We start from the raw sequence: 15,720 nt of genomic DNA on the forward strand, positions 1-15,720 counted from the left end.
GATGTTAGTTTACACTAGATCCCCATTAGTGTCAGAAATGCTGGGTGATGCCCAGTTACTGTTTGAGCTAGTTAGACAGAAGGGAGCAGTTGTGTCTTCTCTTTTTGTCACAAGTTAAGGTGGTATTTGCTTGTGCTTGTATGTGCATTGTGATTTTTTTCAGTGCATATGCGCATGAAATCTCAGTGAATGCTGGTACAACAGTGTGTGACCAGTTTACTCCTGTGTGATCAGTTTTCCTGGACAACAAAGTTAGTTCATTTATACTCTTCTGGGGCCTTATCTTCATTGGTTAGGGGAGGACTGGGTGGGAGAGGCAATCTGTCGGTGAGGATCCACAGGCGTGTTCAGCTGCTCTGTATCTATAGGGAGCACAGACAGATCCACCTCAGTCCCAGAGCTCTTCGTGAACAGATGAGAACTTGGTTTTACCCTCCATGAAATCTGTTATTAAAAAGTAATATAGTAGCTAATTGAAGAACTAGAGTGGAAGCATTTGCTGGATCTAAGGAACTCTAAGGATAACTGGTATAGGTGGGAGACCAGCTTTGAGCACAATTCTTTCAAATCATCCTTCCGTCGTAACAAAATTTTCGGAGTTTCTTGGAAGGAGGTCAGGTTCAAATCCACTCTTTTTGATGCAGTGAAGCTGGAACAGCAGTGCAAAAAAGGAAGTACGGCGCTAAAGCAAGGATGAGTGAGAGGCCCGACAAGCCAAAGCGAAAGGCATGAGGTGGCAGGAAAGCCAGGAGACCAGACACCAATTGATTTCAATGTGAACACAGAGCCATGCCGGCTCCAATGCCAGCCTGGAACAAGAGGACCAAACTCCTGCTCACACTGCTCTTTATCATCTACAGCCATCAGGTAAACTGTACATACACACACATTTGAGGCTTTTCTGTGAAATTATAACCAGACAGAAAAGCAGTATTTATCACTGAGTGTGAGAGCTGCGTCACACTTAATGGAAACGTCTTCTATATTTGATTCAAACGATCATTTTGCAGCACAAAATAACAGTAACAATGACAGCTAACAGTTGTCTGTGGAGACATATATAATGCATTGTGTTGCAGATTGTTTTAAGCCCAAACATTGATGTGATCCGTCTGGCTTTTATGTATTTTCTGCAGCGTTTACTTGCCTTTAGCAACGTGCTCAACCAACTTGCTATTCTTGAAAGGATAATCTAGATTTATTGTTGTTGTTTTTGTTGAAAGAACTTAAAGCAAAGCTAACATCTGAGTCCTTGAAAGGTTTTTGGTTTTTTAGGGGGGGGGGGGTTGGAGCCTTTGTTTGAGTTTAAAGGAGGTTTAGGCCCACAGGAGACAAGAGAGAAGACAGTGAGACAGCTATTCCTTATATTCCTCTGGATGGGTTTTTGACAAGACAACCCTCAGAGAGTCAAAACGCTCTCTATCAGCTGGCTCACATGGGACATTCTGAGCGGCACAGGCGGTTGCCTAGTTCAGCTGTTGCTCTCATTTTGATGTGAAGCTTGGAAGTGTTCAACCAAGATAAGATAGGTGAGCTAGATATCATCTATAAAAGACGGGGTCTCAAATACAGGAAATGCTGACGTCTCACTAATGAAAGCAAATTAAGGGGGAATTAGAATTTATGACCCAGCTCAGGGCACAACTATACACTCTGTATATGTCACTGAGGCCGGAATAAATACACAGGTGTGTGTTTGCATTGCTGAAGGCATGTCACTAATGCAGTGAGCCAGGTTGATAAATTGCATGTATCAATTGAAGATTAAACTAAGATGAAAATGTTCCCTCAGTCACAGATGCTGCTCCTGATTAAATACTCCCACCAAGTGGATAAAAAAGGATACTGCAACGGTGCCTTCATCTGCAGGCTGCAGATACTGTGAAAGATTCAATCTTGCAATCATTAAATTAAATAGACAATTCAATTAAATGACTGTAGCTAACTGTAAATCGCTTTAATTTAATCAGCAATGAATGAATGAATAAATAAACTTTCATAATATTGAACAACTGATTTAATTTTCACTTAATTTGAAGCAAAATTAATTAGCAAAAACTTAAAATTAAACTGTGCTCCTTTCATAAACTCCTTCTGAGTAACTTAATATGGTAAATATGCAATGATTACACAGGGTACTAAGCATTCACTTAAATACATAAATGAATCATATGATGATGACGCCTCAGATCAGGAAACATTTTTCCAATCATCGGTTGTCGTTGCCTTCTCGTTGACTGGAGTGGTACACTGGGTGGTCTTCAGGTGTTGCAGCCGTTTTAAGGATCAATGCATTGTGTATGCTCTTTGGCATACAGTCCTGTCAGCTCAATGCACGCTAGCCATTCTCCTCTGGCATCAATAAGGCGTTTTTGCACAGAGAACTACTGCTTACTAAACATTTTCTTGAGATGATTATGCAGGAACGTCTCAGCAGATCTTTTCACCAACAACCATGGCACATTCAGAGTCCCTAATTTGCCTTTGTCCACGTTCTGATGCTGGGTTTGACCTTCAGCAGGTTCTTTTTTCCATGTCTACATGTTTAAAAGCATTGATGTGCTGCAGTGTAATCGACTGATTAGATATTTGTATTAACAAACTTGGCTCATCCCAGTGTCAGCTGAAAAACATATGCAATATATAGTGCTTGGAAATAGCCTCCAGGCTGGTCCATGCAGACCAGACAGTAGTTTCACCCCTCTGGTCTCCTAATGGGGTTTTTTGGTGGACAATTTATACTAGGTTTACTCATAGAAAACCCATGTAGACACCTCAAAACGATTGTTGGACCTGTAGGCACACACAGTCATGTTTGCTGGCACATTATTAATAATAAGAAAATGCCACTAACAAAACACGATTGTTGTAAAGGACATGAAAACAAAGAAAATGTTTGTGTCACAGAAGGTGTTTCAAACCTCATTAAAATGAAGATTAAACTGAATCTTATTGATGCACTTTTATACATTTTATCCCTGTTGGCCTTCCTGAGCTTGGTTAGAGGTTCTTTTTTTAAATGCTGCACTTAGAAATATTTAAAACCTCCGAAAATGAACTACAACAATCTGAAGAAACAACACCATAACTTCATGTTCTAGACATCTACATTTGGTATTGTGTTGAACTAATATCTTAAGTTTAAAACTCATCTTTACTTTCATGTAACACAAGTGTGTGCCATAAGATGGTGCAGTTAGTCAGTTAGAGAAGTCATTAGGAAAACATCCTTATGTGTAAGCGTGCCTTGGTAAAAGAAAAAGATAGCGTCTCACATCTGAACACACCCATAATTAAACAATTTTAGTAAATGGCCTGTATTTGTATAGCGCTTTACTAGTCTCTAAGGACCCCAAAGCGCTTTACACATCCATTCACACACTGGTGATGGCAGCTACAGCCACCCTGGGGCGCACTGACAGAGGCGAGGCTGCCGGACACTGGCGCCGCCGGGCCCTCTGACCACCACCAGTAGGCAACGGGTGAAGTGTCTTGCCCAAGGACACAACGACCAAGACTGTCCAAGCCGGGGCTCGAACCGGCAACCTTCCGATTACAAGGCGAACTCCCAACTCTTGAGTCACGATTGCCCCTAAGTGAAAATTACTTTTAAAATGATGGGTTGTCTTTTCTTCTCGTGATTAACTATATTCCAAAATGTTATTCACACAACCTGTCTGTTAGACTTTTAATTAAATTTTAACTGTTATTTTTTAATTTTTGTTGTAGTGGGCAAATTTGAGAGAGTTTGGAGTCCATGAATTTCATTACCAATAAAGATGTTCCCCTGATAAAAACCAATAAGTCAAATGATCAGCGTTTTGTACGATGTATTGTTTATGTGGTCTTTTATATAAGCATCTTAAACAATTCTTTCCCAGATATCATCCTGAGCGAAAACATATCAAATAACAGTTTTTCTCTCACTTCTTTCTCCATCTGAATGGAAGGTAACAGGTTCACTGCTTGAAAGTCTGATTGCTAAGCGGAATGAATACTCGAAGAACTGCAATAAAACTCTGGTAGCGAGTGCACTCTCAATAACTGGTAAGCCTTCTGCAAGCCTTCATATTTGTCATTTTTTATTACCTTTACAAAATCCTCAAGCATTATTTCTATTGCAGGAAACTACTGCAAAGGAGCGTTTGACATGTTTGTATGTTGGCCCCACTCTTCTCCTGGAAATGTGTCCGTCCCCTGTCCGTCTTTCTTACCGTGGATCAGTGACGGTAATGTTGTTTTATCCAAAACAAATCACATAGGAGTGCACAAATTTTTAAAAACTGTATTATGCATACTTTGTTCATTAGTCACAAGAATGCAGCAAAAAGCATACGAATTTTACAGTGCATTTAAATGTCAAAATCAAAACATCTAATTACACAGTCACACTTTAAACGTGAAAAAGAAGAAACATAGTCACAGTATTATTGCCTAATGGTCATAATAAACTCTTGGAACTCTGTCCTGAGCTGTAACCCACTGTTACACAATTTAAAATGCTTCTTCTCTTAAATATACACTGAAATAACATTTTTAATGTTTTTGCCAATAGTTGTAGGTTAATAAAGAATTCTTGTATTCTTTATTAACTATGGAAAAAAAGCACAGGTTGCATTTAGGGCTGTCATAATGCCACAATTTCACTTCACAATGATCGGAGTAAATTTGTCGTTATTTTATGTTTGTGTGTATGTGTGTGTTTAAAGTGCATGTAATTTTTTTGTGCAATCTCAAGTCAGTTTTATTCAATTTGAATTTTCCATGCAATTATTTTCTCAATAGTAAGACAGGAGGAACTATACATGCAGAAGTAATACAAAATCACCCAGCTTCAAATAACCATTGTTATAACTGAGCACGATTCAATTTTGATAGAATTTCATGCTAAATTGTTGAACTGTAAGTGACACAGTCCCTTAGGGGAAAATAAATGTTAGCATAGACTGCTACCCCTCTAATTTTGGACATCAGATGACATTTTTCCAGTATGTCCCTCATATTTAGAAACTTTATGAAAGACTGAATATAAAGATGTGCCCTGAAGTACTTTAACATTTCACATTTCTTAAATCTACCACCAGAAAATGATACAGAATATATCACAATGAAGTTTGAATTCTTGACCTCTTCTTCCAAGGAGAAGAACTGCCTACCCAGAATAAATACAAAACAATAAACGTAAAGTAATTATCGCCCCTCCAAGTCACCCTTTTTTCTCACTGAGCTGTCAGAGGAAATAATGCCCATCCATGTTTCTTCCATTTACCTCCAGACAATTCTAGGAGCGCACATAGAGAATGCTTGGAAAATGGGAGATGGCGACAAATGGAGAACTCCTCCGAGCCCTGGAGGGATGTCTCAGAGTGTGAGGAGCACCATTACTTTAAAGACAAGGTGAGGGAAAGGGTGTGTATTACATAGTTTCCCTTTAGGTTTTAACGCTGAAAGCGAGGTCTCTATTTGCAATTTGCAATTTGTTTCTTTCTCTAGGCGTAAAAGTTCTAGAAAGACTATAAGGGATTATTTTCTTGATTGTCCTTAATCAGAATTTTTGTGCTAAAGAAGTGTAGCATTGCCTCCGTCAGTTTTATTGTGTAATTATATCTGTTTCCAGGAGGATGAAATGCTGCGTCATACAGCCCTCAGGCTCATCTCTGTCATTGGCTACTCCTTGTCTTTGGTGTCTCTCATATTAGCCACTCTGCTAATGGGCATGCTAAGGTTTGAAACAACTTTTTAATGTTCAGAAAAATAAAGTTTATAAAGATTTATGACAACTTTGGTATTAACTTTGAACCTTTGGTCATCAGATCTTGTGTATGATAACATGATAACATTTTTTACTAGATCATTATAGAGTCGAGCTGCCAACTGTAGACCGTAGTTCACATGTATAGAGCTGCCATATTTAGTAAACCTGGCATGCTTGCTTTACGTAAAGGAAACAAAAGCTGGAAGTTTCTACTTTTTGCATTTTTAACAGATCTCCACAGACTTCAGTTGCAATATGGATGCTACATTTTGGCACTACATTTGGATGGTAACTGAAGGTATCCTTTAGGCCTAAAAACATCTACAACATTATGCTTCCACTCGGCAGGATACAGCTTCTATAATTCTGTTATACCACTAGCAAAATATAGGATGGACTTATTAACTTCAACTGCATTGATTTTATGCAGAGGATTACAGGACTTGACAGTTACCCACTAGGAAGAGATATTTACAAGCCTGTGGAGACAAGTTATCATTTTTAATTACATTAAAAGCCACAAACATTTCCATGTACCTGTGAGAACCAAGAGCATTTTTCATTTCCACTTATGTTATGTCATGTGCCCTCAGTAATGCTTTTACAGTTGCACAAGAAGGATCAATGGCTTTTTCAAATTGCTTCTGTATCTTCTTACCAGGAAGCTCCACTGTACCAGGAACTACATCCATATGAATCTGTTTGTGTCATTCATCCTGAGAGCTGCAGCTATCCTTTCTAAGGAGATCATAATGCACATCATGTATTCCAACCTACCAAAGGACGACCCTGGATGGAACACCTACTCGAGCTCTCCGGTACACTAACCATAGTGTTTTTTCTAAAGACTGTTAATAATGTCTTCTTATTTGTTTGTGGTTTTCAGTGGATACAGTTCTGAGACTAATCTACCTGAAACTTACACTTTAACAGATAGTGATAATGTGCAGATTGTCCAAGGTGTGCATGGAGTACTTTGTGGCCTGTAACTACTTCTGGCTTTTGGTGGAGGCCATTTTCCTTCATACGCTGCTCTTCACTGCTGTGCTGACCAAGAGGTGTCTGCTGAAGAAATACATGCTGCTAGGATGGGGTGAGTCATGCATAAACTATTTGTGTGTATGCTTTTATATTAGGAAGTAACCTGAGCCCAAAGCTCACTTTTGTCCAGATAAGTCAAGGACATGGCCATATTAACATGTTCACACAAGAATGAACAAACAAATGAACATGGTAGCATGGAGAGATGTTAGCCAACTATGGCTCGTGGATCTGAGAGCAGACCACAGCAACCTCTCTGAACAGGGTCCATAAACCATCACAGTGACAGACATCCAAGAAAGGTTTGCCAGTATGAAGAGTTGGACAGCACCAGGCCCCGATATGGGTCACGCTTACTGGCTGAAGAAGCTGACTGGGGTTACATGAAGGGACCGATGGAATCTTCGATACCAAACATCCACATTGACGGCGAAATAATGTAGCTCAGTGCTCCAACTTTCGGAAGAAGGGAAGAAGAAGAAGAAGGGGCTCTCATAGCTAGAGATTGATAAGGTACAACACACATGCTACGGCAAGGGGGAGCCAGGATGGCAGGTCAGGGGAGAGATAGTATCACCTCCACCCGAGATTGGGTACCAAGCCCAAAGTGTGAATGAAGAAGGATCGTTGAGTACGAGAGGAACTGACCTGAAAGACAGAATCATGGCAAAGCTTGAAACGTGGATCCTCCAAGACTACGTGAAGTACCCTCAGAAGACCTACTAGATGATGTGAATGCAGCACGATGGACAATACTTACCGTCACTATTACCGTGACTAACAAGCTGATCTACACTACGGCAGCAGTGATCAGTGAGATGCTTGGCTACAAGTTGAACAGCCACAAGGAGCAATACCCTCCATGGAGAAGGCGACTAGAGGCTAAGATCAAGGTAGCACGGGGGGAGATTAGCCAACTATGGCTCGTGGATCTGAGACAAGACCACATCAACCTCCCAGAACAGGGTCCAGTAACCATTACAGTCACAGATATCCAAGAAAGGGTTGCCAGTATAAAGAACTGGATCAAGGCAGTAGCTATATATGGATGAATTAAATGTTAAGTTAGGTATTTCATCATGTTAACTCCACAATGGTGCAGTGGTTAACTAAGGTTGTGGGTTTGAGTCTGCTTGCTCTCTGTGGAGTTAGCATGTTGTCTCTGTGGTTGCATGGGTTCTCTCCATGTGGGTAAAAACTGAATGGGTTTCATCTGTTAGCAGGATCATTTGTCCAAGTCAGAAACATTTCCCGTGGCAGTGAAGGTTTCATGCACTTGTAGTGCTTCAAAACTGTGAGCGATAGCGTCTTCTTGTGTAGTTTGATTCATGTGCACTTTAAGTGTGATCTGTTAATCTGAAATGCTCCAGTTTCAACTACCATCTCATGTCATTGGTGTTTCAGGAACTCCGGCCTTGTTTGTGACACCATGGACAGTGGTCAAGATTTTATATGAAAACACAGAGTAAGTCTCTCAATACATGTTTTATATTAAAATAATCAGTTTAACAGACTGCTGCTTGACTCGTAAACCCTTTATTCCTTAGATGCTGGTCCATTATTAACAGAGGGTTCTGGTGGATCATAAAGGGCCCGATCACTTTATCAGTGTTAGTAAGTCAAGTTTCTCAACAACCTCTACACACTTTTCAAAGAACCATAGCACAGTCACATTGGTTACAGATATGTCATGTGGCTCCAGTAGTGCTTAATTAATTAGTTACTTTCCCCCTAATTTTCTCCATGTAATGGTTTATGCCTCGTGTTGGCATGTGATATGATGCTACTGTAGTCACAAGTATGAATGATATTAGCCATCTTCTTACTTTGAAGCATTTCCAACACACTTTTAGTCTTTTTTAATGTGCATTTCATTTAAACCTGCTTTTGTTGTATATTGCAGGTTATTTTCTTTATCTTCATTAAGATTCTGATGTTGCTGCTGTCCAAGCTGAAAGCAGATCAGGTGAAATTTACCGACTACAGATACAGGTATTTAAGATTTTACTGCTTCCCTGTCTAAATGTCAGGAAACAAGCTTGATCTTGAGAACCGTTTCCAAAGTCTTATTCTTAAACTTGTACAGCAGACTCCTGGCTTACCATTTAAATGTTAATCATGTGCAGCACAAATTCAAATGTCACCCCCACAGCTCTGACCATAAATGTCACACCACGAGGGAAAATCATGCATATAAATGTACGCACAGGTTATATAATGTTTCTTATTCCCTTAGATTTAAAAAGAGCAAAGGATAACTCCACTCTAAAAATGCTCATACTCATTCTCAATGATAAATGTATTTGTTTATGGACTTTAGCTTGGCCAGAGCAACACTGGTGCTGATTCCTCTGCTTGGAATCCATGAAGTAGTCTTCACTGTGCTGATAGACGAGTGTGTAGATGGAAGCAGTCGCTATGCTCGGAACTTTGTCAACCTCACCCTCAGCTCATTCCAGGTAACACCACTAATACAAATTATCCACCTGATGAGAATTTTATTTTGTTCTAAAACTGCATTATAACTGCTATTTGTTGCGTACAATCTTTTTTAGGGGTTCTTGGTAGCTGTTCTGTACTGCTTTGCTAATGGAGAGGTATGTTTTTCTTTTGTCAGTTACAATAAATGCAGTTTTGATATCAGGAAAATTGTATAGTAAGAACTGAAAACTTAACAAAAAAATAAATTTAAAATGCACAAGTTCTTGTTTTGTTGCCTGAAAGCTTTAAAGCTTCTTTCTTCAGTTTCTGCAGTTTAGCAGACCACATACCTGCTTGTACTTCATAATATAACCCCAGCTTGTAGTACATTAGCCTCTATGGTCTGATGTTCTCTGAGCTTCTATATTGACATATCACTGAACAAGGTAAAGACTGACAAGATAGTATCCTCATTAAAAAAAATCATGAGGCGCACAACTAATCAAAATAACACCAAAGTGGAGCGTGCAAGAACAATTGTTCACAAGGGAAAGTGGTGACCATAAACCGTGAACTACCACAGCCCCCTCGCCCCAACTAATAACACTTGAAACCAACAAATGAGATAATTGGCCGGTCAGAGGAGTGTAACGGATGCGTATAACAAATACATGGGCCATTTTTAAATGATACTAAATGTCTGTGAAGGTTCTCAGTCATCCAGGTCATCGTAGTCTAAGGTGCTTGGAAAAAAAGTGTCTGGACTTCTTTAAGTTTCTTGAAGACGTTTCATCCGAGAAGCTTCTTCAGTTCTAAGAGCAACAGTCCCACAGTTTAAGCCCTATGAGAGTGTCCCCCAAGAGGGTCATGGACCCCCTATTGATCCTCTACCTAATCACACAAGGTGTGAAAACAGATGTGGGTCACAATCAGCCGAGGTTTCGGGTGAACCCATTGTGAAACCTAGCCCCACCCTATCATGTGATTTATTGAGGTCAAATGGCCCAAGACACACAAAGATTTGTAACCCAACTTTGGTTAGAGGTTTCTAAAAAATCTTGTGAATGTGACAGCTCAAGAATTAAGTCGCCTAAGATTTTCAACTTGATGCTATTGGTGCATCTAATAAAAAATGTTGGACAAGATTAAATTGCAGTGACATTGATCTCAAGGCCAGAGATCAGAGGTTACGTTTTCTGAAAATCTTGTGATTTTAAAAAAACTTGCGTACAAGGCAGTCAGTAACTTGCAGCAACTCCAAAAAGTATAAATCCGAAGCTACGTGCCATTATGTACATGTATGTAAATATATGCCTAATGGACTGCTATAACTGGGAACCTTTATCTTTAGGTACAAGCTGAACTAAAAAAGCGCTGGCAGCTCTTCTTGTTCACCAACCACTTCAAGGTCAGGACCTGTTTTCGGGGAATGCCCCTGAAGCACCTGTGGAAATGTACTCGAGGACATCATCCGCGGTGCTCTCGGCAAAGTGACTCCTATGACGAGGGCGGCATTTCAACAATGCACCCCCACCTGCTCCAGGTGGCTGTGCACGGCAGAGGCAGAGTACTCGGAAAAGGAGAAGTTAAGGGTCAAGCGCTGAATGGCTATGATGTGACAGGACTTGAGTTCCTCACCAGGAAGAGTCTATCCAGTAGCGATGGTGAGATGACGCTTGGGGAAACCATGGAAGAGATTCTGGAAGAGAGTGAATTCTGATATACATACGTTTTCAAGATTGGATCACCAACAAGAAAACTTGTTTGTTTCAGAGCAGTGGTCCAAATCCTCAGTCCCCAGGCCTTCGCTGACTAAGGGGACACCAAGGTAGACATAACTGCACAATGGGCAGGAAGTTTAAATGTATGGAGAAGAGGTTAACAGACACCCTGTGAGAAAACGTTTGCATTGAGATTGTAATTAGAGCATTCTTCGAAATAAAATAGATTTTTTTTCATTCAGGGTGAATTTTACAAACTTGCAGTATAGAACGTGTTTACTCTAAATTCACCAGAAGACAATTTATCCTGCTGCATTCCCAGCCACTAAGATACACAAGCTTCATCCATGGCTATAAATCCATTAATCAGATTCTTATGTACTTACAGTATTCAGTGAATTCCACACAATTGCAGGCACGTAATGTTCACCTTTGATATTAGTACTCGCACAGTTAAAGTTATCCTATACACAAACAGCAGTGTTAAGCATTTCTCTGTTTTATTTACACAATATAATATGTCAGGCCAGTTATAAATATCCATATGATACATTTGGATTGAATTGTGTGTATAAATACAATGTATTTGTTGTTTTAATGTGAATATGTGCAGAATGTTTTGCAAGCTTTTCATGTTTTCTATTCTTGTGAAGCTCAAAATGTATCAAAGGTGATGTAAAGGTACAGTAAAACTATAAGATGATTTGTACATGTAGTGTCACAAAATATGATACTGATCATATATAGAAATAAAACGGCAGTTAAAGTGTGGTTGTGTGCTTCTTCTCTCACTATCTGGGCCTGAGACACTGCAGTTACATTTTCCAAACAGATTCAGTTACACTGAAATGGAATTTCATGCATGTGCTTGAAGAGTCATGTGAAGTGACACAGAGAGTGCACAGTCTCATAGTTTCATTTATTGATTTATGTTCATGGACACAAATTTCCCTTTTTCCCGTGTACACTTACATGGTAAAGGGCTGCCATGGAGACTAAAGTCAGTTTGTGAGATATAAACAAAATTATTTTTATCATGTTCACAGACATGAACTGTAGTGCTTCAAGTCTGAAAGAGCCGCACAGTCCACCCCAGGAGTCGGGAGGAGCGGTAGCGGCTTGAATCACACACAGGACCACACTTGGGGTTCTTATACTTGAACTTTATTTAGATTGGAATGAAGTGGTGACTGAAAGTAACTACATAATATGACATCAAAGCAAAGTAACCATAGAAGGATTCAAAACAACAACAAAGAAGTTAAAATTGACAAAAATTATTTTATGACGGGAGTATTCACGGTGTGCTGCATTCACAAGTCACTGAATTCATATAAGCTACAAACTCACAGCTGACACTTGTTCCTGTGTGACGTTCCTCAAATAAGTCAGAACTGACCTGGCCTTGGCTTTTGTGCTCTGATGTGGTAAGGCACTGATAAAACACACATTCCCAGACACAAACCCAGAGAATAGGTTGATCAGTGTGTTTGAATACCTACTGTAGATTAGATTAGATAGATTAGATAGAACTTTATTAATCCCTCGGGTGGGTTCCTCTGGGAAATTCGATTTCCAAAAAAGCACAGCACCGACAGAAGTTACAGAGTTACAGAATATTATATACACACACACACACACACACACACACACACACACACACACACACACACACACACACACACAACTATATAAATACAGAGAAATATAAATAAAATATACAAGGGGATAAATAGAATAAATAGGAAAAAAATAAAAATACAAGTGAATTGCACATTTCAAGTATTGAGTCTATTGCACTGTTGACTATTTACAAAAAGTATTGCACAAAGGTATTGTACAGTGAGGTGAAGAGGCACTACAGCTTAGTTGTTCCCCCCTCCTTTGTCCTCCTGTTTCCCCTCCCTCTCCCCTCCAGAGAGGAGTTAAACAGTTTGATGGCGTGTGGGACAAAGGAGTTTTTAAGTCTGTTAGTTCTTGTCTTGGGGAGAAGCAACCTGTCACTGAACAGACTCTTCTGGTTGTTTATGGCCGTGTGCAGAGGATGCCCAGCATTGTTCATAATGTCCATCAGTTTCTTTAATGTCCTTTTCTCTGCCACTGTCACCAGAGTGTCCAGCTTCATGCCGACCACAGAGCTAGCCTTCCTGATCAGTTTCTCCAGCCTGGATGAGTCCCTTCTTTGCTGTGCTGCTCCCCCAGCACACCACAGCATAGAAAAGTACTCCAGCAACCACCGACTGGTAAAACATCCTCAGGAGCTTCCTGCAGATGTTAAAAGACCTCAGCCTCCTGAGGAAGTACAGTCGGCTTTGGGCTTTTTTATACAGGTGCTCTGTGTTGCATGACCAGTCCAGTTTATTGTCCACCCACAGCCCGAGGTACTTGTACTTGTTGACCACCTCCACCTCCTCCCCCTCTATCTGAACCGGCAGTGGACCTTCTCTGGACCTCCCGAAGTCCACAACCAGTTCCTTAGTCTTTGAGGTGTTGAGTTGCAGGTGGTTTGTGTGACTCCATGCGACAAAGTTCCTCACCAGACTTCTGTACTCCTCTTCCTGATCATCCCAGATACACCCCATGATGGCCGTGTCATCTGCAAACTTCTGAATATGGCATAATTCAGAGTTGTAGCAGAAGTCAGAGGTGTACAGGGTGAAGAGAAGAGGGGACAGCACAGTTCCCTGTGGTGCTCCTGTGCTGCTGACCACAGTGTCAGACGTGATGTCCTTCAGCCTGACGTACTGTGGTCTGTCGGTGAGGTAGTCGGAGATCCAAGCCACCAGGCAGGGGTCCACCTCCATCCTGTTCAGTTTTTCCTGAAGCATACAGGGCCGGATGGTATTAAAGGCACTGGAAAAGTCAAGAAACAGGATCCTGACCGTGCCTTTTCCCCCATCCAGGTGTGAGTGGGCTCTGTGTAGGAGGTACAGGATGGCATCCTCCACTCCGACACCCGCCTTGTATGCAAACTGTAGTGGGTCCTGGGCATGTTGTACCTGTGGTCGGAGGAGGTTGAGGAAGAGCCGCTCTAGAGTCTTCATAAGATGTGACGTCAGTGCCACCGGTCGGAAGTCATTCAGCTCATTGGGCCGGTTCTTTTTGGGGACCGGGACGATGCAGGATGTCTTCCATAGGGCGGGCACTCTCCCCAGTCGCAGATGTAACAGGTTTGGATTTTTCCCCCTAAATAATAAATACCTTCATTTAGAAACTGCATATTGTGTTTATTTGTGTTATCTTTGTCTAATATTCAAATTTGTTTAATGGTCTCAAACATTTAAGTGTGACCAACATGCAAAAAAAGAGGGAAAGCAGGAAGGCAGCAAATACTTTGTCAGTGTTTGTACAGTAACATGTAACTTGGCATTAGTGGAAGAATAGAAGCTAGTTATTTTGCCTCTTGTCTATTATATTTCTCCCTTCCTTTCTTTTATGTGCCTTTTTTTAACTCTTATGTGTATCCATTCAGTCTGAGCCCAGATTTAGGCCTCTTACCACCAATAAATGTTGCTGACAGCCAACATAAGTGGCATTTCTTTTAGTAGTTCTAGCTGTTAATTACATCGCCCTCAGCACAAAATCCAATTTGCACCAAATTTCATACAGTTCTGCTCCAACAGTTATAAAACAGCCAGCACTCAGCATCAGTTCAGCACCATCTACGTTTAAGTGGTTTCAGATCGTTCCTTCCAGCTATAATTTCCATCAGATTTTAATCATAAAGAATGACGGTGCTACACCTGATTTACACCTACTTTCCTATAAATCTTGACACACCTTCACTTTGCCTGTAGCATCACCCTCCATGGTGCAACCATTTTCATCAGAGGTTTATCATTCCATAAACTAGCATTACAAACATGTCTGCAGAAATAGCTTTCTGTTCATTCACAAGTGTTCCTGTGGGCTGAGAACATGAAAAGCAACAACAAAAAAACATTAACAACAGAGAAGGCCCAGCAAGAGCCATGGTATACATACAGGTTACCCAAAATAGTTAAAGCCGGAAAAGTCATCATGAACTGGGCATAGCAAAGTGACAACTTTGCTATAGGAAGAGGAATCTTGCAGATTTTGTCAACCTGCAAGTCCACAGACAATTAGTCTGACACAAATGACTGACAGTTTGTTCATCTAAATACACCCCAGTACATGTGGGCACAGTTCAGTGCATAAGTCTTGCACCATGGCTAAATCAATAGCCCTGGATGCATAACGCCCCCAACGAAAAAAATTCCCTTCCCTCTGGTAAAGTCTGTGTAGGTTTGACTAGATGGTTTTGGATACCCTGGAAATGCTCTCTAGGCTTCTGGTACAGGTTCATGTGCTTGTAAAATTGCACTCTTCAAGTATTTGTAAATTAGACCTTGGGAAACAGGGGAAAGCAAGCCCCCTGTGCCTTACTTACTAAACTGCAACATTAGTAGCAGTTTAGTAGCTTTACGCTCAAACCTAGCAAAGTAAATATCAACATCTGCCTCAGAAAATACAAGAGTCACATTGCTATTTTTAATGAAGGTAAATGGTTATAAACACCCTGGTGCACCAGGAATCATAGCATCAGAGGCTTTAACCACTTAAGTGCCAACTTTCTCCCTCTTGTCTTTCTGAAGACATGCTAAACACACTCTCAGTCTAGCATCCACCCAGGCAGCTAAGATAGAGCTTTTACCCTCTGATGCTCATTAGCAAACAGAATGACTGGTTAGTGGCGTTAAATGACTGGAGAATCCTACAGGTGGCAGTAATGCATCGTTCTGGATGTTAGCTGCTGTTAAG

At 40.6% G+C, this 15,720-nt stretch overlaps 1 protein-coding gene across 1 annotated transcript; it reads left to right on the top strand.

The window, feature by feature from the left end:
- The first annotated feature begins 382 nt into the window (after nucleotides 1-382).
- Nucleotides 383-11,703, top strand: LOC102296058 (glucagon-like peptide 2 receptor). The gene is made up of 14 exons (XM_005923768.3): nucleotides 383-534; nucleotides 645-867; nucleotides 3,951-4,047; nucleotides 4,125-4,229; nucleotides 5,276-5,397; nucleotides 5,618-5,724; nucleotides 6,417-6,573; nucleotides 6,689-6,848; nucleotides 8,201-8,261; nucleotides 8,344-8,410; nucleotides 8,700-8,788; nucleotides 9,117-9,255; nucleotides 9,352-9,393; nucleotides 10,569-11,703. The coding sequence occupies exons 2-14, from the start codon at nucleotides 790-792 to the stop codon at nucleotides 10,935-10,937; spliced, it is 1,593 nt and encodes a 530-aa protein (XP_005923830.1). The 5' UTR covers nucleotides 383-534; nucleotides 645-789; the 3' UTR covers nucleotides 10,938-11,703.
- Nucleotides 11,704-15,720: the final 4,017 nt, after the last annotated feature.

This window comes from Haplochromis burtoni, unplaced genomic scaffold (genome assembly GCF_018398535.1).
Source record: "Haplochromis burtoni strain Fernald_Lab_line unplaced genomic scaffold, NCSU_Asbu1 Contig_71, whole genome shotgun sequence".
NCBI lineage: Eukaryota > Metazoa > Chordata > Actinopteri > Cichliformes > Cichlidae > Haplochromis > Haplochromis burtoni.